Raw genomic sequence first — 23,854 nt, 5'->3', positions numbered from 1 at the left:
ATTTGTTTAACACTTGAGTCAGTTTTGACTATGTTTTTAAGGCTCGTAACTGATTTGTTCAGACACCTAAGGATTTATTGACATGGTTCAGTTAATGACGTTCTTGTACCATGTTAGGAACTAAAGAATCTTAAAGGACTCCCCAAGTAAGAATAAAGGCTTAAATAAGTGATTTCAATGTCTTAGTAAAGAATTATAAAAATAATTAAAGTAGCAATTTACCAAAACACCTTGAAGTATTTACGAAAATGTCATTGAAGCAAAGAGTCAAATTTGCTATCGTGACCGGTTTTAGAAAATTCTTCGAAACTCAAGATCCAATCGTTGGTTTTTCTCCAAATTTGAATAGCCTCTATAAGACTCACAGCTCATCACATCTATCGATGGAAATTCTAAACTGATGTTGGCGAGACACTCGTTTGAGTAAATATGTCCAGATATTTTAGAAAATTCAAGCTCAAATTGAGCTCGATTTTGAAATAAACAAGGTAAGTTCAAGTTTCAACTATAAATAAGAAGTTCTAAGCAACGGTTTAGAACAGTTTTGAGATTCCTAAAACTTGTGATTGAAGCGCTTTGATTTTTGGGTATTTCTTCCTCATATTCTCTTTTAAATTCAAGGGCTATAGTTAACAATTTTCTTTCAAACCAATTTCTACATGTTCTAAATGAACTCCCGAGCAAGTTTGATAAAAGATCCGAGAGTTGAAAACGTCCTAAATACATACCCCAATTTGACTTTTCTTGGCTAACAAGAAAGAAAAATTCAAAAATTCACTCTTCTCTAGATCAACACGAACATACGCAATACAACCAAAAGTTCTCAAGTGAGAGTACTTGAATTTTTTTTTTCTGTCCATACTTCTTTTGGCAACTTGAACTCTAAGGGTAGTGACGGTCCTCTATTGATCAAGTAGACTGTTGTATTTACAGCATCGGCCTTGTTAATCGAGAACTATCCTTGGCAATCCAAAATGAATCCTCATACTCTTTGCCCGCTCATTCAATGTTCTGTTCATTCTTTTAGCAACACCATTTTGTCTTGTTTTACCAGGAGCGGTTCTTGTTAATCTAATTCCCTCATCTCCACAAATGCTTTTAATTCTGAATTGTCGTATTCTCCTCCATTGTCAGACCTCAGACACTTGATTTTGAAGCCGGTCTAATTTTCAACTTCAGCTTTCCACCTCTTGAAAGTAGAAAACACACCTGACTTGTGTTTCAGGAAATAAATCCACACCTTCTTGCTGGAATCATTAGTGAAGGTGACATAGAACTTTGATCCGCCTAATGATAGAACTCGAGATGGTCCCCAAATGTGACCATTTCCAACCATAGTTTCTTTAATTCTCTGGCAGTCTTTGTGAAATTAACTCGTTTCTGTTTGCTCATAACGCAGTTGTCACAAGGACTCATATCAACAGATTTCAGATCTTCTAAAACTCCTTTCGCAACCAGCATCTTCATTCATTTAACGCTCATATGTCCAAGTCTATTGTGTCATTGATCGCTTGTAGATGTATATAATAAAATGATGTAAAATTTGCAAGATTAAGTGCAAGCCTAAGTTACCACAAGTAGCAAATAATAAGTAAATTATCGATTACACAGAGAACTTATCTTTTTTATTAAGTTTATCGTTAGAAATTAAGTGAGTTTTTGGCTAACTTTCAAATGCGGTTAGTGATTTTAAACTAATTAAATAAAATTAACGCAGAGTGCCACGGTTGTCGAAAAACAGAAAACGATGAGAAAATCAATAATAATAAAGAAAGTTCAGCTAAGAGAGATTAAATAGATAAGTTGTTGAGTTTTGTGGTAGATTTTAGTTCATTCTAATAGATTCCCAAGCCTACTTCCGAGGTCATGCATAGTGATTAATTCCATAATAGTTTTTTAATTTCTATTAACAAGGCTCTACGAGAAGAATTATTTGTAACCCTTCTGCTACCTTCAACTATCTTGCAATGGAATTAGAGTATTAAAGAGATTTCATTACTTCCTCTCTTCTCCCAAATAAGAAAATATGTATGCATGTAAAGTAGCTAATTAAACACACATATAAATCATTAACAACAACTCTTTAATAAACTAAAATCATACCGTCAACATACTTAAACTATATAAAACTCTCTCGCCTCCCCTATAAAGTTTAGCTCTCCATACAAACTGAATTAAATAGAGGAACTCACATCTCAGTCATATAAAATTGATAAAATAAGAAAAGAGAGTAAGGAAATAGAGAGTTATCAAGCTTTGTTGCTGTTCTTCAATGGAAGTTCCCTTCCCTTGAGTTCTCACGTCCACCTCTTTGCCCTAATCGATCACTCTTAGTCTTCTTTTCCTTCTGCTGTCACAGATGTTGGATTAGAGTTATTCTTCCGATTTCCCGATTTCACAACAGCAGAGCCTGCTGGTGTGTCTAATCCGAAATTCTGCTTCCCAAAGTGTGGCTCTCCATCTTTTTAGGTACCATTTTCCTATAATATTGTTTGTTTCTTCCCATTGGCTGAGAAAGAACAAAATCTTCCACTTAGGATATTTCTAATTGGGTAGTCAATGACACACGTGAATTGCTGATGTGGATTAAAATTTCCATGTCATCCCCGAAAAGTTTGCTTTTCGAATTGCTTCAATATCAGGGTCAGTAATTTGTTTATAGATTTGCGAGCAGTGTTGTTTCCATATTTGCTACAACATCATGGTTCAATATAAATGTTCTGAAATTTTGTTATATAACTCAATTAAATGTACAATTAGGCTCGATTTAATGCAAAAAGGCTTGATATAACTCTACTCTTGAAGAGTTATCAGCCACTTGGATTTGAAGCACTTTCAGCACCATATTTTGTGCCACGTGCTACCACCATAGCACCCTTCACAATCTTCCATGAACTCTTTCCAAACTGTGTTGCATAACCTGTGCTATCCAACTAACCAATAGAGATCAAGTTCTTCCTGAGACCAATAATATATCTAACATCCTTTAATGTCCTTTGATTATCTGCCAGAGTTTTTATGCAGACATCCTATTTCCCTTCAATCTCCAAGGCTATGTTGTCGGCAAGATACGCCTTATTTGGAGACGAATGAAAAGATGTATCTGAATTCAAAATCCAAGATTCAATCGGAGTGTCCACACTGAGGATTAAAGCATCCCCAATGTCTTCGGCTGAATTTAAAGAATCATCGCCATCTTGCTTTCTCTTTGGTCTTGAACAATGTGTCCGAAAGTGACATTTCTCTACAACTCTAACACGTTATGTTTGGTCTGTTTGGAAAATTTTACGGTTCTTTGATTTTGATTGACCTTTGTTTGGGCCCTTCAATTTACTTCTTCCCCTTTGGTCAACACTGAGAGCACTACTAAATGAATCTCCAATTTCTTGTTTGAGAATACTTTCGCTGAGATATACATCTTGGATTTCATCAAACTTCAGTTTCTCAGATCCTCAGGAGCTGCTGATTGCGACAACAATAGTATCTCACGACTTGGGTAAAGATAACATCAAAATCAGTGCTTTAATTTCATCATCAAAATTAATTTTCACCGAACTCAATTGACTTACAATCATATTGAATTATATTGAATTCATTTATATGATCAGCAACAGATCCACCTTCAGACATTTGTAGATTGAACAATCTCCGCATCAAATATACATTGTTCGTACATATTCGATAACACCTTCAACAGGTCCGACATCGTCTTCTCCTTGATGATGTTGAACGCCATGTTTTTGGATAGCGTCAATCAGATCAACCCTAAGGCTTGTCGATCCTTGAGCTTCCACTGCTCCGTGGTCATGGTATTCAGCTTCACCCCCAATAGGGGTTCGTAAAGATCTTTCTGGTACAGATAATCTTCAATCTGTATCTTCCAAAAACTGAAATCGAATCCATCAAACTTCTCAATTCCAATATTTGAAATTTCCATCTTTACAGATCATGGTGAATCTCTCCTTGATGATGTTGAATGTCATGTTTCTGGACAACGTCAATTGGATCAACCCTAAGGCCTGTCAATCCTTGAGCTTCCACTGCTCCATGGTCATGGTATTCGGCTTCACCCCCAACAGGGATTCGTAAAGATCTTTCTAGTACAGATAATCTTCAATTTGCATCTTCCAGAAACTAAATTCGAATCCATCAAACTTCTCAATTCCAATCTTTGAAATTTCCTCTTTACAGATCGCACAACAACTCACACGGTACAGATAATCTTCAATTTGCATCTTCTAAAAACTAAAATCGAATCCATCAAACTTCTCAATTCCAATCTTTGAAATTTCCTCTCTACAGATTGCACAACAACCCACACACTTGATGTAAGTGAACACAAAAAACAAGAAAGAGAAAACATAGAAATATTGACTAAAGGTTTTGTACGGATGATTTCAAATATGTAGAGTAACTAAGAATATAGAAACAAACTTTTTACTATAAATAGCATTTGCTACCTATCAAATTATAGCTTTATGTTTTTCTTATTTTTTTACAACAGTTTGAGTTAATTTTTGTTTAAAATTGTATTAAGACACTCCTAGTTTATGGGAACTAGAAAACATTGGACTGATGTCATTTTCTTGTTTTGTTGAACTATTGGATTAAATTGCATGTTTTTAAATTTCTTCCGACAAAAATACGGAAGCATGATTTAGCATGATTTTTTTGAAATGTCTTTTAGCATATTTTAATATATTTTAAATTATAAAATTTTAGTGTTAAGTGACATATCAAACCTATAAGCGTGCGAAAAAAGTTGCTTCGTTACAAATTTTATGTAATTAGGGTGAGGATATGTGATGTCTCACGTTAGTTGGGAGGAGAATAAACCATGATTTATAAGGGTGTGGAAACCTTTCTCTTGCATACGCGTTTTAAAGCCTTGAGGGGAAGCCCGAAAGGGAAAACCCAAATAGGACAATGTTTGCTAGCAGTGGATCTGGGTCGTTACAAATGGTATCAGAGCAGACATCGGACGATGTGCCAGCCTTTTCGCTGTTCCCCAAAGAGGGGTAGACACGATGCCAGACACCGGACGATGTGTCAGCCTTTTCTCCGAAAGGGGGTAGACACGAGGCGGTGTGCCAGTAAGGATGCTGGCCCCAAATGGGGTGGATTTGGGGGCGGTCCCACATCGATTGGAGGAAAGAAAGAGTGCCAGCGAGGACGTTGGGCCCCAAATGGGGTGGATTGTGATGTCCCATATTGATTGGGGAGGAGAACAAATCACCATTTATAAGGGTGTGGGAAAGCCAAGGAGGACAATATTTGCTAGTAGTGGATGGACAATATTTGTTAGCGGTGGATCTAGATGGTTACCGGATAACTTTCTATTGCAATTTTCAACTGGAACAGAAGAATGAATAGCAAATGCTATCACAACCTTCCACGCAAACTTCATCTATGAAAAATCTGATAAATAAATAATGGAAAAGAATGATATTGTGATTCAAAGCTAGGTTGCAACTTTGCATAATTTTGATATTCAAATGGGACACTTGACTGATTAAAATTTACTTCACCTTAAAATTAGCAATTACCAATTGTTTTTGTTCCCATAAAGCCTGAATTCTCTCCCTCTCATTTCGATTTCTCGGATCCAACTTGGATCCGTCATCATCTCCGAGAGAAATGGCCTCCATGGATGACCTTCCAATCTCTGTAATGGGATCTAATTTCAAGCGAAACAGCCTCGTTGACGAGCCAGTTACTGATGAGGAAGGCTCCGATTCGCCAGAAAGCAGAGTCGGCATTACCCATGTGCGTTCTGGCTCGACCACGCCGAGGAATCGTCAAGCCTCACCGACTCATTCTCCCCGCCTCGGTCCTAGTCGATTGGGGAGCTTTGATCAATCCTCCGGTGATGTTCATCACGCTTCTTCGTTTTCAGGGTTCAAGCTTTTCGGATTTTCGTCGAATGAGAGCTTGCACAAACTGAAAGTCGATAGGCGGGTAAAGAAGAGGGCGGGGATAGTGTGGTACCAGAGAAAGCGATTCAAAGGGCTTTTGATTATTATATTGTTGGTCGGGATGTTTTTCTTGGTGAATTGGGTCATGCTTTTGAGATTACAAGAGCAAGATGATATAATTCAAGAACATGATGATAACCAGGCCAATTCCAATCCTGAACTTCCTGGGAATGTTTCTTCCCCGAAGATTTCAGTTCAGGCATGTATTGTTTAGTTCTAAATTGCACTCAATTCGCAGTCCAGTGAATGATTTTCTACAGTTCTCTTATATAAGTTTTCATTGTTGATTATGCTAACAGGGAAAACGGAAGGCTGGTAGAAGGAAATGGCCAAAGGGTAACTATGGTAGATTGTTGGCTTTGGCCGCTCATGCATTGGCGGAGGTACACTCCAAGATAATTTTTCGTTCTAGCCACTGTGATTTCTGTGGGATTTGTTGTCTGAATTCGTCAGTTAATTGTTCTTAGCAGGGAGAAAATAAACCTGAGCCCAAGGACTTATGGCAAGAGCCATTGCTTGCTTCATCTGCTTGGAAGCCCTGTGCTGATCAACGCAATTGGGAGTCGAGCGGTGATTCTATCTTTCCCAGTTCACGTGCATTTATAATACGTTTCATGTGATTGAAATTTAATGCAATCAATTTTTTGTTCTGATTTTAATGGTAGTAGAGAGAAATAATGGATACATTATGGTTACTGCAAACGGTGGAATGAATCAACAGCGAGTAGCTGTGAGTGATTTCTCTGATAATTATGAGTGTTTAAACTTTTAGTAGTTTAATTCTGATTATTGTTCCTTCTCCTGTATGAACAAGGTTTGCAATGCTGTTGTTCTGGCACGGCTACTTAATTCATCTTTGGTTGTTCCCAGATTTATGTATAGTAGCGTTTGGAAAGATGTGAGGTGATTGCTCTTTCCTCTTCTAGATTCTGTCTTAGCAGTTTTATGTAATTCTTGCATCTATGTTGTTAAGTTTCTTGTTCATTAAAAATGTTTATGCTCTGTTGCTGGATTTATGGCTTAGTTTCCTTTTGGTGGCTGATTGATTGTGAACAAGGGTCTTGCAGCAAGTCTTTCTCAGACATACATTTTTTCGTTCTATCGCTTTACGATTTAGGGGAAAATTGTAAAACTGCTCCTCATTTGGAAGTTAATGTGGCTGCTATGAACTTATCTATAAAAAATAGAAGGCTGCGGCTGGCTGGTCGACTTTTTTTCTGAGGCCATGCAATAAAGGTTATTGGAATCCTACATTCGATTCTTTCGAACAAGAGAGGCTTGATGCTTTTTGAATTCATTGTATTAATTCCACTTCCTAAGGAGTAGGCAAAAGCTCTATGTTTCATTGGCTACAAAAATATGAAAGTTCCCTTTTCTTGTGATGATATAGTGATTATAGAAACCAACTTAATAAAAAGTTTATGATGTTCTCTTTAACTGAACTGCTTTGTCCTCATTGTATTTATCATGCCATTCATTATTCAGTCAATAAGCATCATTTTTCTGTTATATATTTCTCTGGATGGAAAATTGATGGTACAAGATTCTGTAATATCATAGTCAATTCAGCGATATCTACCAGGAGGAACATTTTATTAACTACATGACTCCTGACATCCATATAGTGAAAGAACTTCCAGATAATTTACGATCCTTAGATTTGGAAGCGATTGGAAGTGTGGTAAGTTTTCAGTTGATCTATTTCCTACGTTCCTTCGTCCTTATGAATTATGTGCGTCTTTTCAGTTGTCTGATAATATTAATGGCTCTGCAGGTAACGGATGCTGATGTTGTTAAAGAGGCCAAGCCAAGTTTTTACTTGAAAAACATTCTTCCTATCATAAATAAGAATAAGGTTGTGCATTTTCTGGGTTTTGGTAATCGATTGGCGTTTGACCCATTATCATTTGAGCTACAGGTAATTTGATGTGGACATCCTTGTTATTTATATGCTTTTTTCGTTTTACGAGAATGGATGTTGGATCATTGTCTTTTTTTCGTATTTCTTAGTTATGTAGCTGTTCTCTGTGCTTCATATTCCTGATTCGGGTATTCCATCTAGAGACTTCGTTGCAGATGCAATTTTCATGCTCTGAGGTTTGTTCCTAAAATTCAAGAAACTGGTGCTTTGCTTCTTCAAAGGCTACGTCAACAAGAAAGCTACCCAGGGCCATTGGATAAACACCTTGTTGGTCCATTTGCAAAATCAACGATGAATGGAAACAAAGCTCGCTCTCCGAAAGCTTCCAGATACCTATCTCTACATTTGAGATTTGAGATTGATATGGTAGCTCATTCTCTTTGTGAATTTGGTGGAGGAGAAGAAGAAAGGAAAGAGTTTGAAGCATATCGGGCAATCCATTTCCCAGCATTGTCTCTTCTCCAGAAAACCACTAAGTACGTATTGTGATTTGGTTCAGTCATCTTTCTGATTTGTTCTCTGTGCTTGTGCAAGAGGATCACAACCATTTCAATCATTATTTACCTATTGTTAATGCAGTTTTCCTTGTTTATATTAACATCATTGCTTACCCTTGAGGCCTACATCTTTCAGTCGGACTTCTACACTCCACCACCAGCTTATTTTAGACGGGAGATTTAGATTTCCCACTCTTTGCTTATTCTTCATTGCATGCTTGTCATGCCCAAAAATATAAAAAGAAAATGATTCTTCATTTATTAAGGTTCCAATAGCCTAGTGAAGATGTTCAAATTCAATACGTATTTTACGAGGGACCTATTGTGAGATCCCACTTCGGTTGGGGAGGAGAACGAAACAACCTTTATAAGGGCGTGGAAACCTCTCCCTAGCATACGCGTTTTAAAAACCTTGAGGGGAAACCCGAAAGGGAAAGCCCAAAGAGGACAATATCTGCTAGTGGTGGGTTTGGACTGTTACAAATGATATTAGAGTCAGACACCGGGCGATGTGCCAGCAAGGAGGCTAAGCCCCGAAGGGGGTGGACATGAGGCGATGTGCCAGCAAGGACGTTGGGCCCCGAAGGGGTGGATTTGATGGGGTCCCACATTCATTGGAGAAAGGAAAGAGTGCCAACGAGGACGCTGGGACCCGAAGGGGGTGGATTGTGAGATCCCACATCGGTTGGGGAGGAGAACAAAACACCCTTTAAGGGTGTGAAAACCTCTCCCTAGCAGACACGTTTTAAAAACCTCGAGGGGAAGCCCGAAAAGGAAAGCCCAAAGAGGACAAATATCTGCTAGCGGTGGGCTTGAGCCGTTACACCTATATCAGATCTAGTGGTGCCCTTTCCGCTTCTATTGTTTATTGTGTGATTTTTTATGACTGAAGATCTCTCCTCTCTGTTTTTAATTTATGACCGTGGCACTCTAACTTTTTATCATAAACATCATATGTATAATTGGCTATAGTCGTTTTAACTTTACCATTGAGGATGGACGATCTGATATCTAGCCAATAAATTTACCCAACCCATCAAGTTTTCTTTTCAATGTTCCATGGACATTTCTTTTTTTCTTTTTTCTTTTATCCAGTGACTGCAAATCATAATCATAATTGCACAAATGGTAAAAAATTTCCTCTTCCTTTCTCCTGCTCATAACTTCCTCCAAAATCTCTGTGTCTGCAATCTCATTTCATTAAAACGAAATGAGGCATTTATTATTTATGTATTGGAATATGATTTAACTAAAATGGTTTCTTGTTACAGATTACCTTCTCCTGCCGAACTTAGGTCAGAAGGTCTTTGCCCCTTGACACCAGAGGAAGCAGTACTTATGCTTGCTGCTCTTGGTTTCAAACGCAAGACAAAGATATTTGTGGCAGGCTCACAGATATATGGAGGGAGTTCAAGGTTGACTGCTCTGACTAGCTTGTATCCTAATTTGGTTACAAAGGAGAAGTTGCTTTCAACATCAGAGCTTCAACCTTTTATGAACTTTTCTTCTCAGGTAATAACACGCTTTTGTCACTATCAATCAGTTAGGATGTTATTATAACAATGTTTTTTGATATGGAAGTTAGCTGGAATATTATTTTTGTTCTCGTGTAGATCAACTTCGGTAAGTAATCCTCTTGAGAATTTTCTCTGACAAGAATACTCTGAACAGAACGTCAGTTCTCATGTCCTTTCTATTTTAGAACCTGTCCACTACGTTGAATAGCACATAGATGAGAAATTGTTGTTCAAACTTGCTGCCTGTTTGAAGTTATGTACTCGTTCTTTTCATATTTTTTGCAATGCTTCCTTAGTTCTCGAGAAAGTTGTAATTTATGTTTCTGGATTATTATCTTGCCTCTATGTCCTTTCATCAGTTTAGTGTTGATGTGAAAGTTCTTGTCTCCTAATATGAAAAGGTTTCAAGTAGTTTGTTGTCTTATTATCACGTACTAGTTGAATGATGGATTTACGTTCTTTTAGTTGGCGGCATTGGACTACATAGGCTGCACGGCTGCCAATGCATTTGCAATGACAGATTCTGGGAGTCAGTTGTCGTCTCTTGTATCCGGTTATCGGATATACTACGGTGGGGGAAGGATGCCAACGATTCGACCAAACAAACGAAGGCTTGCAAGCATATTTTCAAAGAACAACACTATAGAATGGCGAATTTTTGAGATAAGAGTTAGGAAAGCAGTTAGGCAAACCAAGCACGTCTTTACAAGGCCCAAAGGAAGGAGTGTTTATAGGTATCCACGGTGTAAAGAGTGTATGTGCTGGACAGGGTAACGTGCTTTTCACCTTCTGATTTGAGTCTACTTTTCCATTGTAGTTTAGGCTCATTTGTTGTGAAATTATGAAAGAAACACAAAATGTTGACCAACTGGATTGAAGAGCCCATTTAGCTGTGTTAAACTTCAATATTCAGATTGATAGAGTGGTAATAGAAGATTCATGTCATTAGAACTGATCATGGCATGTTTATGCAATCTTCTTTAGTTTCTTGATGATGTTTTTCGATGTTGCGATACTTTTTTCTTTATTCATTGTAAGAAGAGACAAGTTGGGATTTTCTGGATGACAGACCCAAAGTAAAAGAGGAGTATTCTCTATACTAGAAAATGGTACAAAACTTGCCACATACTAAAAGAGAACGGAACTTCATTTTAATACAAACTTTCTTCTGTCTTTGAAACATCAAAAGAGATGTTATTGGAAAGTCTTCATAGTCTGAATGGAAACACCAGAATTTATATTGGTTCATCCTTAATGAGTTGCATCTTTTCCTACACAAACATTTCAATTCTAGAGGAAGTGTCACACACGATCACTTGAAATTGGTCCTTACTTCTTAAGGTAGCTCCAAACAGTGGTGTTATTATACCTGTCGAGGCTATTCAAACCCTTAATGTAAGGTGACTAAAAAAAATTCTCACTCCCCAAGAAAACTGGGATTGGTTCTTCCATTTCCCTCTCTCAACTTTACGAACATCTCACAGAATGATCATAATCTAGAAAAATTGTTCAGTGAGGCTGTCAAATGTGGTTTGCCTCTTAATTACTGTTGGATATGAATTCGGAAGTCCAGCATTTCGTTCTAATAATCATGAGATACAAACTCAAGATACTTTTGTAGTTTCTCTCTGATACATTCAATGGTGTAAAACTACTAACTACATTGTGACATACTCCTTGAATAGTTTTTCATTAATCTGCCCTTACATGAATACTCATGATTTTTTTTTATTATTATTATTTTTTTTGGGATAAAAGAATGACTGATTTCCCCTCATGTGTGCAAAAGAACTTACCCACGATTCTTTCATGTTGTGTCACAACACTTTTGCACATGTGAAATTCTCTCCATGTCTCTGTCTGGCTTGCAACTTTTTAAAGATCCTAGTGTTGTGGTGCTCACGACCTTCAAAAATTATTATTTTGGGTTTTAGATTGGACTTTAGATGAGTTTCAACTTCGGACTTCGATAGAGTCTATTTGATGTCTAACCATCCTAAAGTGGATTGCCAATTTTTATACTGGTAAAATCCATCGTTTGAGATTGCTTTACGTCTAGAAACTAACATTCAGTTGTAAAGAACAAACCAATCCTGACTTTAGGATACAGAAACAGCCAAAACTGACAAAGGGATCCTTCCAATATGGTTTAAACTTCCTGTGAAAACAATCTCCCCAAAGGTAAAGTGATTCATTTTTTGTGTAACTTTGATCTGTATTTCCAAGTTTTGGAGTCCTCCTGGTGCTATGGTGAACCATGGTGGATTGACGTTGATTGTTGTCCCATTTGGTGGGATCACTGACCACACGTATGTCTCCACTTTGGTTCCTACATTCTTCACTCTTCTGTGCAGCACCTGATGCCCAACCAGTGATGATATTGTGACTGAAGGAAGGTTCAGATCTGCAGGGTGTGGCTGTGGTTCAGAGGCGTTGCACTGTCCTCCAGTGGTATTTTTTATGACAGCAGGATCCCCAGGTAATGAGCACAAGAAGTTTATGTAGTCTTCATATTCTGTTTCAGGAAGATGTTAGTTTTCTTTATGTTTGAATAGGGTTGGATTGAATCTGTTGCCTAATGTTGAGAACTGAATCGATACATTTATAAGAACACGGGAATAAAAAACCAGGTACAAAATGTTGAAAAATGGCAAATATAACTGACTGGAATATCATCTGATCGTAAAAACTTAATCCCATTTTTTGCTCAACAGGTAGGGTTCATTCTAAGGTTCCTTATTCCGGTTGTAAAGTTGAAGAAGCCCTTCTCCCTACCCCTGACCTATGTCCTATCTTAGGAAAGAGATCATAAAAAAAAGATGCACGAAAGGAATTGAAAATGAAAGAAGATTCTGTGTTCACGAGATATGGAGTCGAGTGACTATCCTGAATCTCCTCTTCCCCTCCCCCTTTTTTTCGTTCTCGTCAAGAATTGATTTCTTTTTTTGTATTGTGTATTATGATTGATCTGTAGTTTAAGGGCACTCTTCCTAATATAATTTTGAGATGGAATAAGACCTAGACGTAGAGTCCCATCTCATTGCAGGTTGAAATGGTTTGGTTTGTGTGTTTTCAAGGGCATGTGTGGATGCATTTAGGGAATAGTGTTTTTAGTCTGTGCCTACCTAAGAGCTAAACTTTGAGACATCAAGAGTTTTTCTTACTAACATCCACCAAGAATTTGAACATGTGACCTTTGGTTAGGCGACACTCGAAGAATATCGTTTTTCAGTAAAGTACTTTACTAACTGAGGAGTCCCGCGCCCAAAACCAGGTAAAAGTGTTTTCAAGTAGTTTTGAGATTGTCAAAAAACACATTTTACCATGTAGTGAAAAGGTAGTGTGTATCATTGGAACTTACCTGCTGGGAAGACCAGTCCTGGGTCCAAAGCGTTGGTCGGTTTGACGAGGCCAGCGCCCAAATCAAAGGGAGTAGAAGGATATAAACGATGAATGTCGAATCCCTCAGCCTGAATAAGGTCTCCATTCATATCATACTTTGTGGCAGTTGTTGACATTGCAGAAGCTATCATGGAAGGAGTCCAAGAAGGATTCTTTTGCTTAATAAGTGCTGCTATTCCCACTATATGAGGTGCTGCCATACTTGTTCCAGACATAAGTGCAAATTGGTAACCTATTTAATTCAGCAGCTATGTTTCAATTTACTTGTTCTCCCCTTTCCATATTACATAAATATGACTTTTGATTACTTTTGGTTCTTCAGTTCTTATCTACTTTCTGTTTTGGTTCTTTCACTTTCAAAATTTCATGCTACAACTTTCATTGAGCTCTCACAAGGTGAAATTCAATGAAAGTTGAAAGATTAGCCTTGAAATTTTAAGAGCTATGAGGGAACTAAACAAACAGTGATTAAAAATGAGAGATGGAACAGTAAGTTTATGTAAGCTCACCCTTCAAAAGTGGCTCTGTGACACTGAGAGGGCTCCAAGCAGCCCAAATTTGGTGGCCAGGTGCAAGAATATCTGGCTTTAGCACATCAGCTACTGTCCTGTTCATGTTCATATAATCTGGTCCTCTCGATGAAAATCTGCTAACTGTTGGTGCTTGGCTTCCAAATGAAGCAACTCTTCCTTCCCCTATGGCTGCTTTCCCTTTAAATTCACTGACCATTCCATTGGCATCCTTGCATGTATTTGCTTCGTAGTACTTTAGTATCGCCTGTTTTGTTTCATGTGCAATCCAAAAGTTTAAGCTGATGAGTTACAGTAAACTTAAAATGTTTTTTTTTTTATTGAAGTGGGCGTTTAACTTAGCTTATGTTTTGTAAAGATGTACCTGAGAACCTGATGCGTTCGGGATGAGAATGCCAGGAAGTCTGAAAGGGATGGGTTCGGCGATGAAATCGCCGTAGTTAGGATTTGCAATGAGAGCGAAGCCGATGAATCGGAGTGTCGTTGCAGTGTGGATGATGGCTGCGAGGGAGGAGGTGCCATTGAGGAATCCTTGAGAGAAAGAGCAGAGGACTATGCTGTTTTGGACAAGATTTGGGTCAAAAGCTTCAGGATATTGGCACTCTTCACTGGGAATTGTCCCATTTTGTTTCATTGCATCCTTGGCTAATACCAGTTTATGTAGAAAAAAAGTGGGTCCTGAGGAAGATGATAGATGCTTAGAATATAGGGGAAAGCCTTTGTTAAGAAAATTGCTTTGAGAACTATAATAGAGATCCCATAAAATATAGCCACAAAAATGTGTATAAACCAAAGATGTTAGATGTTAGATCCACCTATTTCAAAATTTGGCTTTGGCTTAGAACTCTTCAACAAATTAGGGGTGTTCATGGGTTGGGTGGGATCGAGATGGGACATTTTTTAAACTCAACACAATTGTTCGGGTTGTCAATTTTTTCAACTCAAACAACCCTGGTTAAATATAATGAATCTAATCCAATCCAACCATAAATTTTTGGGCTAAATTGGTTCATGTTGTTTGTATCATTTATTTAACTTTTTATTTTTAATAAAAGTAAAATTTTTTCATTCAAAATCATGTTTATAAACATAATTTAAGTGATTATGAGATAGGTCGTAGTTATGTGTTTAAATCTAGTAAGCTTAATAAGAAAAAACATGGGATGTCTCGGAAGTTTAGGACAAACTTTTCTTAGAATCTTGCCTTCACTTATTTGTGAGAATATGTTGTTCATACTTCTATCCATTTCTTACTTTACACAAAAATGCTTTCAAATAGTTGCGAGTACTTTTAATGTGACATACCAGATAATCCTACTCCTCCAACTTTCTGGCCATTCCCAAGAAGAAGTGAGGCCGGATAAACTCTGTCGGTGCCCGAAGCTGCAACGCCGACCGCCCACGGGCTGTACGAGACTACGGTTGCCGGGGCTGGGCCGTTGTTTCCGACTGCCTGAACCACAAGGATCCCAGCTCGCGTAGCAGATAATATGGCAATGTCGTATATGCTTAGGAAGGTAAGTCCTTGTTCGGGTGGTTCATTTGGTCCGACCGATAATGCCAATATATCAACTCCATCGATCACTGCCTGCACTTATTCAAAGTGAACGAACCCGAAATCTTATTTTGATTCTTAAACTTTTAACACGGAAGAAATTAGTTTGAATTATGGATTGCAATGGAAATAGAGTTTTGTATGAAAATGAAAAGAGCTTACTTGATCTATTGCTGAAACTACATCTGTTAGAGTGGACATTGTGGGATAAACTGCCTTATAAACAGCAATTCTGTCACAAAAACAAATATCACTCTAACCAAAACACTAACTAGCTCACCACAATAACTTACTGTTTCTCTAATTTAATGCCCGAACTTATTTAGTGGTATCAATTTTGCATCTCAAACCTATATAAGTATTATAATCTTAATCTTAAACTTGAACTTTTGTTGTAATTTTTTCCTTCAATTTTTTTGTTCAAAAAAATTGTAAAAGATGTGAGCTAATAAATTTGAGCCAGTAAAATAAGTTACTAACTCATGTAATAACTTTATAAGCCAGTAAAATAAGTTACTAACTCATGTAATAACTTTAGGAGAATTGTTAACCAAGTTTTGTGCTTTGAAGATTGTTAGTAGTTTTAACTTGAGGAGAAAATTTAGGAAGTTAGTGAGTACTTTCTTAGCTGTAAATACTAATGAGATGTATGCTCATTTCACTACCACAAGAACAAAGAGAATTGAAAAGCTAAGCGCTTAAAGGTTTTTTTTGCTCCAAAAGATCTCTCCCCTCACATTTTTCCTTTGCTTCTTTTACTTGTTTCGATATATTTCGATCATGGGTCAAATCCAACATATGGTATGAGAGCCAGGATGCTGAAACAAATGTCGTCACCATACAAAGCCACCGGAGGAGAAGTGACAACGATAAAGAGCAGAAAGGAGGGGAATGTACGCTCTAGTACACGTTACTCATGAAGAGTAACTAGCATGGTCGATCAAGATGTGTGTCAAGAACGGTAAGTCAATAGACGATTTTGTCATGAAATTGACGACGATCGTTAGCGGCATCCGTTCATTAGACAACATGGTGGAGGAGATCTTTGTCGTCAAGAAGTTTCTTTGAGCTATTCTCCCAAGATTCATGCAGATCGTTACCTCCATCGAGCAGTTTGGCGACCTTAAGAACATGTTAGTTGAGGAGGTTGTTAGTCGTCTTAAAGTCCAAGAGGAGAGACTTTGTTGCTATGAAGACAAAGAGAAGAAGAAACACCTCTTACTCACACATGAGGAGATACTAGCACGGACAAAAAGGAAAGATGCGGCTGACTCTTCCGCTTCATGTACGAATGGACATGGCGACCACAATAAGGAATGTAGAGGTCGTGGGCTTGGACGCGGTCATGGGCGCAGACGTGGTGGTAGAGGAGGTCGTGGCAATACCTCACAAACCCATGACAATGCCAACCCCTAGAAGGACAAGAGTATGATCAAGTGTTACTCTTGTAGAAATATGGGCACTATGCGGTAGAGTGCCGCAAGAAGAAGCACGATAAGGAGGCAAACCTCACACTCACGTAGGATCAAGAGCCCACACTGATGTTGGCTGAGAAGACGCCCGACATGTTGATGCTCAACGAAGAGAAGGTTATGGCGAACCTTCTCACAAAAGGAGAAGACCGAGTGGAGACAAGCATGTGGTACCTTGACAGTGGAGCAAGCAACCACATGACCGGAGATCAAACAAAGTTCAAGGAGCTTGATGAGAAGCTCATTAGAAATGTAAAGTTTGGTGATGGATCAATCGTACCAATCGAAAGCAAAGGATCCATCTTGTTTCAGTGCAAGAACGGTGACCAACGTTTACTAACGAAGGTATATTATATCCCAAGCTTGAAGAGTAATATTATCAGTCTTGGCCAGATAACAGAAGAAAGAAGCATAGTGGAGTTAGTTGGTTCGTTTATCAAGATGTTCAGCAGAAATGGAACTTAGTTGATGAAGGTAAAACAGGCGCATAACCGCTTGTACAAGATACTATTGGAGATCAGTCAGCCCACCTCTCTATTGACGGCACTTGCAGACCCAGCTTGATTATGACATGCAAGACTTGGGCACGTGAACTTTCAGGCACTCAAAATGATGGGAGAGAAGAAGATGGCTACGGGGCTACCCATAATCATACACCCGAATCAACTATGTGAAAGTTGTCAAATCTCCAAACATGCAAGATTGTCATTTTCAGATCAAACTAGCTTTCGTGCTGAGCAACCACTGCAACTGGCTCATGCAGATTTGTGTGGCTTGATCACCCGATCATCGATTGCTGGTAACAATTATTTTCTCTTACTTGTTGACAATTTTAGCCATTAGATGTGGGTGTACATGCTAAAAAAAAAAGGAGAGGCATTATGTGCATTCAAGAAGTTCAAAAAACTCGTTGAAAACAGGTCTGATCACAAGCTGAAAACCTTTCGCACCGACCGAGGTGGCGAGTTCTTATCTCAAAATTTCTCAAATCTTTGCGAAGAATAAGGTATCAAGTGTCAACTCACTACACCGTACACTCCACAACAAAACGATGTGGTCAAATGAAGAAATCCAACCATAATGAACCATTGCAAGAAGCTTACTTAGGAGCATGCAAGTCCCGACGATTTTTTGGGCCGAGGCAATACGACATGTGGTTTATCTTCTAAACCGTTTACCAACAAAGATGCTGGACACTCGCACCCCTTACGAAGTATTGTTCAACGAGACATCTCACTCGAGTATCTAAGAGTCTTCAGATGTACAGCACATGTTAAGACTACAAAGCCATATATAAAAAAACTTAATGAAAGAAGCCAAAAGATGGTGTATTTTGGCGTAGAGGATGAGACCAAGGCACACAGGTTATATGATCCGCAACATGAGAAAATTCATGTAAGTAGAGATGTCGTATTCGAACAAGAGAATAAGTGGGATTGGTGCAGCGTTGGCGATAACAAGCAGACTGTTATAGAGTTCACTACTCTGGAAGAAGAGGGAGACGCAACAGACCTAGAAAGTGCCCCTACAACAACATTAACAAATCCACACATGTCATCATCGGTGACACAGAAAGGCGTGATGGACTCTCTAGAACAAAAGAGCTCAGGAGAATTCACAACTGAAGATGAATCAAAGAAGTTTCATTTTCTTACTAAAATTTATACGGATACAGTTGAAGAAGAATTGGATACCGACAAGTTAGTGTTGATCACGATCGAGGAGCCGACAACCTACCATGAGGCACCAATTGAGACGATGTGGCAGGAGGCCATGCGAAAAGAGCTTGAAGCCATTGAGAGGAACAAGACGTGGGCACTAACTAACTTATCGATCGGACACAAGCCCATCAGTTTGAAGTGGTTGTTTAAGTTGAAGAAGAATAGTGAAGGAAATGTCATCAAGCATAAAGCAAAGCTCATTGCAAAGGGATACGTGCAACGACAAGGAGTTGATATTGAGGAGGTTTTCGCGTCTGTGGCTAGAATGGACACTTTAAGGTTGATTCTTGCCCTCGCAGCTCAACATGGGTGGGAGGTCCATCACTTGGACGTCAAATCAGCATTTTAAATGGTGACCTCCAAGAATAAGTGTATGTTGCCCAACCTGATGGGTTCGTCATCAAAGCCAAAGAGCACAAAGTGTACAAGTTGTCAAACAAGTTGTCAAAGACCTTCTACGTTTTACGGCAAGCACCAAGGGCGTAGAACATACATCTGGACAAGAGTTTAAATAGACTAAACTTCATGAATTGCTCGCAAAAACAAGCAGTGTATACAAGAAACAATGAGGTTGAAACACTCATAGTTGGCATGTACGTTGATGACCTGATCGTCACTGGTACAAGTGTGGAAGGCGTCAAAGAGTTCAAGCAGCAAATGATGAAAGAATCTGAGATGACTGATATCGGATTACTCACGTACTACCTCGGTATTGAAGTGGACCAAAGGAAAGATTGCATCATGCTAAAGCAATTGGTTTATGCTAAGAAGTTGTTGCCGCAATTTAAGATGAAAGAGTGCAACTCGACGAAGTATCCCATGGAAGCAAAGTTACAACTCAGGAAAGATGCTGAAGGAAGCTTGATGAATTCCAATGAGTATAGACGCGTCATTAGAAGTCTAAGGTATTTGACTCATACTCGTCCGGACCTTTCATATGTTGTTGGAATAGTAAGTAGGTACATGGAAAATCCCACTATGATGCATCATCAAGAGGTCAAACACATTCTCTGTTATGTGAAGGGAACCACAAGCTACGGGTTGAAGTATCAAAGAGGGCGAAGTTCTGAAGAACTAGTCAGTTTTATCGATAGTGATTTAGCTGGAGACATTGACAATAGAAAAAGCACTGCAAGAATGACTTTTTATCTTAATGGAAACGGGATCTCTTGACAATCTTAGAAGCAACGAACTGTGGCACTATCTCCCTGTGAGGCCGAGTTCATGGCAGCAACTATAGCGTCGTGCGAAGCATTATGGCTGAGAAGTTTGTTGAGCGAAGTGACTAGAAATGAACTAAAACCGGTAACTCTCTACGTCGACAACAAATCTGCGATTGCACTAATGAAGAGTCCAATATTTCACGGACACAACAAACACATTGACACTCACTTCCACTTTATCCTTGAGTGTGTTGAGAAGAGACAAATCGTTGTGGAGTCCATATGCACTAAAGAGCAACATGCATATATTCTAACTAATGCCCTAGCAAGGGTTAAGTTTGCAGAGATAGAAATTGCTGGGAGCGAAGAATCTCGAACAAAATCAAGTTTAATGAGAAGATTGTGAGCTAATAAACTTAGCTAATAGAATAAGTTACTAACTAACTTATTCAGTAATTTTAGGATAGTTGTTGGTAGATTTAGCAGAATAAGTTACTAATTATAGAGCAACTATGGGTAGTAGTAGCCAAATTGTGGACCAAGAATTAGGAAGATTGTTAGGGTTCTTTAATCGAAGAGAAAGATTAGGAAACTAGTCAGTACTTTCTCCATTATAAATACTAATGATATGTATGTTCATCTCAATACAATAAGAACAAACATAATTGAAAAACTAAGGGTTCTTTGCTCCGAAAGATATCTCCTTTTCCTTTGTTTCGACATATTTTGATCGTTGATCAAATCCAACGAAAGAGAGTATTCTCATATACTTTCAATGAATTATAAAACATATGCACGGTAGAAAATAAATTGAAAAAAATTCAAAGAAAAACAACGTTAGAGCTCAATTTTTGTTAAAATTTGTTAGTTTTAGAAAAGTAATTCGGTATTTAATTTATACATGGATCAAATTTAAATTTATGCCAAACATATTATTATTATTGAATTTATGAGTTTGATAAAATTAAAAGTTTAGGATAAAAATTGAGTCGGGAGTTTCTATCCGTAGTTCAACTAAAATTTATAGAAAGAAAAATAAAAAAAAATAAAAATAATGAGATAGGTAAATGAATGAATTTGCATGTACCGTGCGCGTGGTGCCATCCCACTAGCGAATCCATAGAAAAAACCATTAACATAAACAGGAACTCCACCATTCCCGGCAGCAATGGAGGCCACATGACTGAGATGAGAGTGTTAAGGATATTTAGTCTTAAAAATTATAGTTTACCATATATATATTATATTTGATCTTTTATTATAGTCAAATATCTAGTATCATATTTTTTTCTCTTTTCCATTTACTTTATATTCTTAGTCATTTATTTAATTGTCTAAATGATAATAAATAGGGAACTTTTACACCATTTGAATGCGGTGGTTTTAGCAAATACTGTCACACAGACTTCACAAACTCACAAACTCAAGCGGATAAACCGAACCAAACCAAAACAAACACAAACTCAACATATATACGATGAAAAACGCACCTCCCATGGCCTTCTGCATCAAATGGAGAGAGAAAATCGACAGAAGAATTAAGCTTCGCAACCGCTCGAGCTCCCGCCGAGAAAAACCTAGCCCCAACTATCTTCCCATTGCACGAACTCAATGGAAAAAACCGACCCTTTTCACAAAACAGCCTCAAATCTTCATAACCATCATCAAAACCAAAGCTTGGGTGTGTTGGGTCAATCCCAGAGTCCACAAACCCAATAACAATCCCTTCCCCATCAGGGCTAGTTTTAGTCTTCTTGGAACATACCCTTGATTTGGAGGGCACCCCTAGAAACTTAGGGGTATAAGTTGTCATCTTCCTCACTCCTCTATCTCTCTCCACTAATTTCACTCCATTGGCTTGTCTTAGCTTGGCGGCCTCTGATGGCGTTGTGTGCACTGCAAAGCCATTCATTATGTGCTTGAAGCTTTGAAGCTTTGTGTAGCTTTTTAGTGTGTTTTGAAGAAGATGGTCTTCGTTTGAGCTTTCTTCCATTAAAACTAAGTATATTTGCCTCTCTTCTGCAAAGCAATGAACAAGAACTAAACTTGCTATCAAAACACTAAGTGTTGAACGAAACTCCATCATTCTATGGCTACCCTTTACTGTTTTTCTGTATATGTTTATGTAGAGAAAGAGTAGCAAGGTTAATGTGAAGAAGATACTCATAAATGCTCAACTGCTTGCCAATTTTGAGCTCAAACCCCACGCCAAACAGCCGCTGGTAACGTTTTTCTTCCTTGATTTTGGTGTTTGTAACGTATAATTTGGCATGATTTCAGCCCTCTCAACATGCATGCGATATCACATGATCTTCGGTGTACAAAGTCTACGGTTTAGAGTTCAGGGTTCAACGTTCAAACATTTAACATTGACTCAACTAGCATGCGTAGGCATGTATGATTTAGTCGTTCAATATTTAAAATCTTAAATCTTGTATGAAAATTGTTATCGGACTTCGCGTTTAATCACTAAGAATTCAAATTTTTGGTCTTTTGGTGTATGTTATTATACTTTAATCATTTAATCACTAAGAATTTAAATTTTTGATCTTTTGGGTATGTTATAATACTTTAATCAATTAAATTAAATTATGTTTATGTTTGGATTGAATAATCTAATTATAGTTTAGGGTTCATATAGGCTATTTTATGTAAGAGATGTAAAATTAAATATAAAAGTTGAAAGAGATCGGTCTAAAATGATATGATAATCCTAACTAAGGGGATCTAAGAATCATCATAAACCCGAGTAGATATACAAATTTCTAGATCAAAAAGGTTAAAACCTTCAAATCAAGTTGATTTTATTACAAACTATTTAAACTCTTGAAAATTCGATTCAACAACTAAGGGAAGAACGAGACTTTTAGATCTAAAATATACCAGAACATCAAAATGACAAGAACTCATCCTAAAAGAAAGTAAGATTTGGATTAACTTGTTGATCAAATATCTCAAAACATGAAAACATATTTGAGATTCGAATTATTCCACGAGTAAGATCGATCGTGTGAAACTTGAATGATTCTACGCATAAACAACCTAAACTACTTAGCATTGCAAACAAACTTAGACCTTGGCTAAAAAAATATAAATATATTTTTTTTTCTATATCTTTCAAAAAAAAACTTTACAAATACAACGTTTTATATAGCCTCAAAATGAAACACTTACCTTCCATCTTCGAGATTTAAATTTTTATACTTTATTATCGTAACTTTACTAAAAAAAAATTAAATAAAAATGTTTAAAACTTAACATACATTAAATAAAAATAGTATAAATTTAGATTGCAAAATGATACTTGAAAAGACATCAATACATAGAATCATTTATTTAAAAAGAAAAAAGAAAAAAGAAAAAAGAAAAGAAAAGAAAAGAAAAAATTCAATACAATGTGTTAAATCGTTGATCAATTTTGACAATGAAAGACGTGAAAGTTTTCGTACAAAAAAAATAGACTGACACCCCTCGGGACACGTACAATTTCCTTTGTGGCCATCCACATATCTCAAGTACGCTCTCTCTCGACCCGTAGCATCACACACCTAAGAAAGAAAAATATAGCAAGAATAAGTAGAAAAATTATACTCGATAAGCCACTTACTTTGTAGGCTCTCATCGTGTTCTAGTAACAGATTCCCACGGGCTTCTCATTGGCCCTAAGACGTATGGTTCTAGTTTTATTCCCTTGGGGCTATTCTAGTCTCTGGCCTTTCATTTTAAACCCTAAGAGTTCATTATGTCGTGCTGTGAATGACTGGTGACCCTCTATGAGGCGCAACCTCATGCATGTTGTATGAGACTATATGGTGTCTTACCTAGGGGGTGAGCTGAAACCTCCCATGTCTATAAAGTCACCCTCGCATGGGGGCGCGACCCCTCTCTTATCCCATCCAACTAATGGGCTGTACGACGTGGGTCTCTCATTTCCCATGCGGAAATGGCTAGGTTCAGTCGAGTTTTGATCAGAAACTCCTGTTCTCCCATGAAGCGATTGACACCCTTCACACATCATGCCGCCTAATGGCAACTCTCAAGGTAGTTTGTAAGCCAAATTGATCTATTAGGCTCTAGGGGCAAGTTAAGACTACAACAAGT

The 23,854-nt window shown here is 37.8% G+C and overlaps 2 protein-coding genes across 9 annotated transcripts; one reads left to right on the top strand and one right to left on the bottom strand.

The window, feature by feature from the left end:
• The first annotated feature begins 5,480 nt into the window (after positions 1–5,480).
• LOC111787943 (O-fucosyltransferase family protein) lies at positions 5,481–14,621 on the top strand. 8 transcript variants are annotated; one of them, XR_002814065.2, is made up of 13 exons: positions 5,481–6,174; positions 6,275–6,358; positions 6,443–6,545; positions 6,641–6,705; positions 6,790–6,878; positions 7,536–7,656; positions 7,750–7,893; positions 8,038–8,372; positions 9,665–9,905; positions 10,376–10,680; positions 12,265–12,389; positions 13,115–13,539; positions 14,201–14,621. XR_002814065.2 is itself a non-coding variant. In XM_023668048.2 (11 exons), exons 1-11 carry the CDS (start codon positions 5,638–5,640, stop codon positions 12,269–12,271), a joined length of 2,031 nt encoding a protein of 676 aa, XP_023523816.1. In that variant the 5' UTR covers positions 5,481–5,637; the 3' UTR covers positions 12,272–12,904. The 8 variants fall into 8 exon arrangements, 6 of the variants coding, with proteins under 6 accessions (XP_023523816.1, XP_023523818.1, XP_023523817.1 ...); XR_002814064.2 differs by lacking the exons at positions 13,115–13,539; positions 14,201–14,621 and adding an exon at positions 12,625–12,904; XM_023668048.2 differs by lacking the exons at positions 13,115–13,539; positions 14,201–14,621 and having other exon boundaries at positions 12,265–12,904.
• Positions 11,959–22,175, bottom strand: ALE1 (PA-domain containing subtilase family protein). Its single transcript, XM_023668040.2, has 8 exons — positions 21,244–22,175; positions 20,841–20,936; positions 15,560–15,629; positions 15,148–15,430; positions 14,207–14,520; positions 13,822–14,089; positions 13,272–13,544; positions 11,959–12,425 (listed from the first exon to the last, which is right to left on the bottom strand). Exons 1-8 carry the CDS (start codon positions 21,918–21,920, stop codon positions 12,010–12,012), a joined length of 2,397 nt encoding a protein of 798 aa, XP_023523808.2. The 5' UTR covers positions 21,921–22,175; the 3' UTR covers positions 11,959–12,009.
• Between the last annotated feature and the right edge of the window lie 1,679 nt (positions 22,176–23,854).

Source organism: Cucurbita pepo, chromosome 9, assembly GCF_057944985.1.
Source record: "Cucurbita pepo subsp. pepo isolate OVF chromosome 9, ASM5794498v1, whole genome shotgun sequence".
Lineage (NCBI taxonomy): Eukaryota > Viridiplantae > Streptophyta > Magnoliopsida > Cucurbitales > Cucurbitaceae > Cucurbita > Cucurbita pepo.
Note: the sequence above shows the minus strand (reverse complement) of the source record. Positions and strands in the feature narration are given on the sequence as shown.

Coding starts and splice junctions, on each gene's coding strand:
- LOC111787943 (XM_023668048.2), top strand. CDS start 5,638: ATGGCCTCCATGGATGACCTTCCAATCTCTGTAATGGGATCTAATTTC. Junction 6,879..7,535: donor AGCGTTTGGAAAGATGTGAG/GTGATTGCTCTT, acceptor GTAATATCATAG/TCAATTCAGCGATATCTACC. Junction 9,906..10,375: donor TTATGAACTTTTCTTCTCAG/GTAATAACACGC, acceptor ACGTTCTTTTAG/TTGGCGGCATTGGACTACAT.
- ALE1 (XM_023668040.2), bottom strand. CDS start 21,920: ATGAGTATCTTCTTCACATTAACCTTGCTACTCTTTCTCTACATAAAC. Junction 20,937..21,243: donor GATGCAGAAGGCCATGGGAG/GTGCGTTTTTCA, acceptor CTCTCATCTCAG/TCATGTGGCCTCCATTGCTG. Junction 15,630..20,840: donor GGGATGGCACCACGCGCACG/GTACATGCAAAT, acceptor TTTTTGTGACAG/AATTGCTGTTTATAAGGCAG.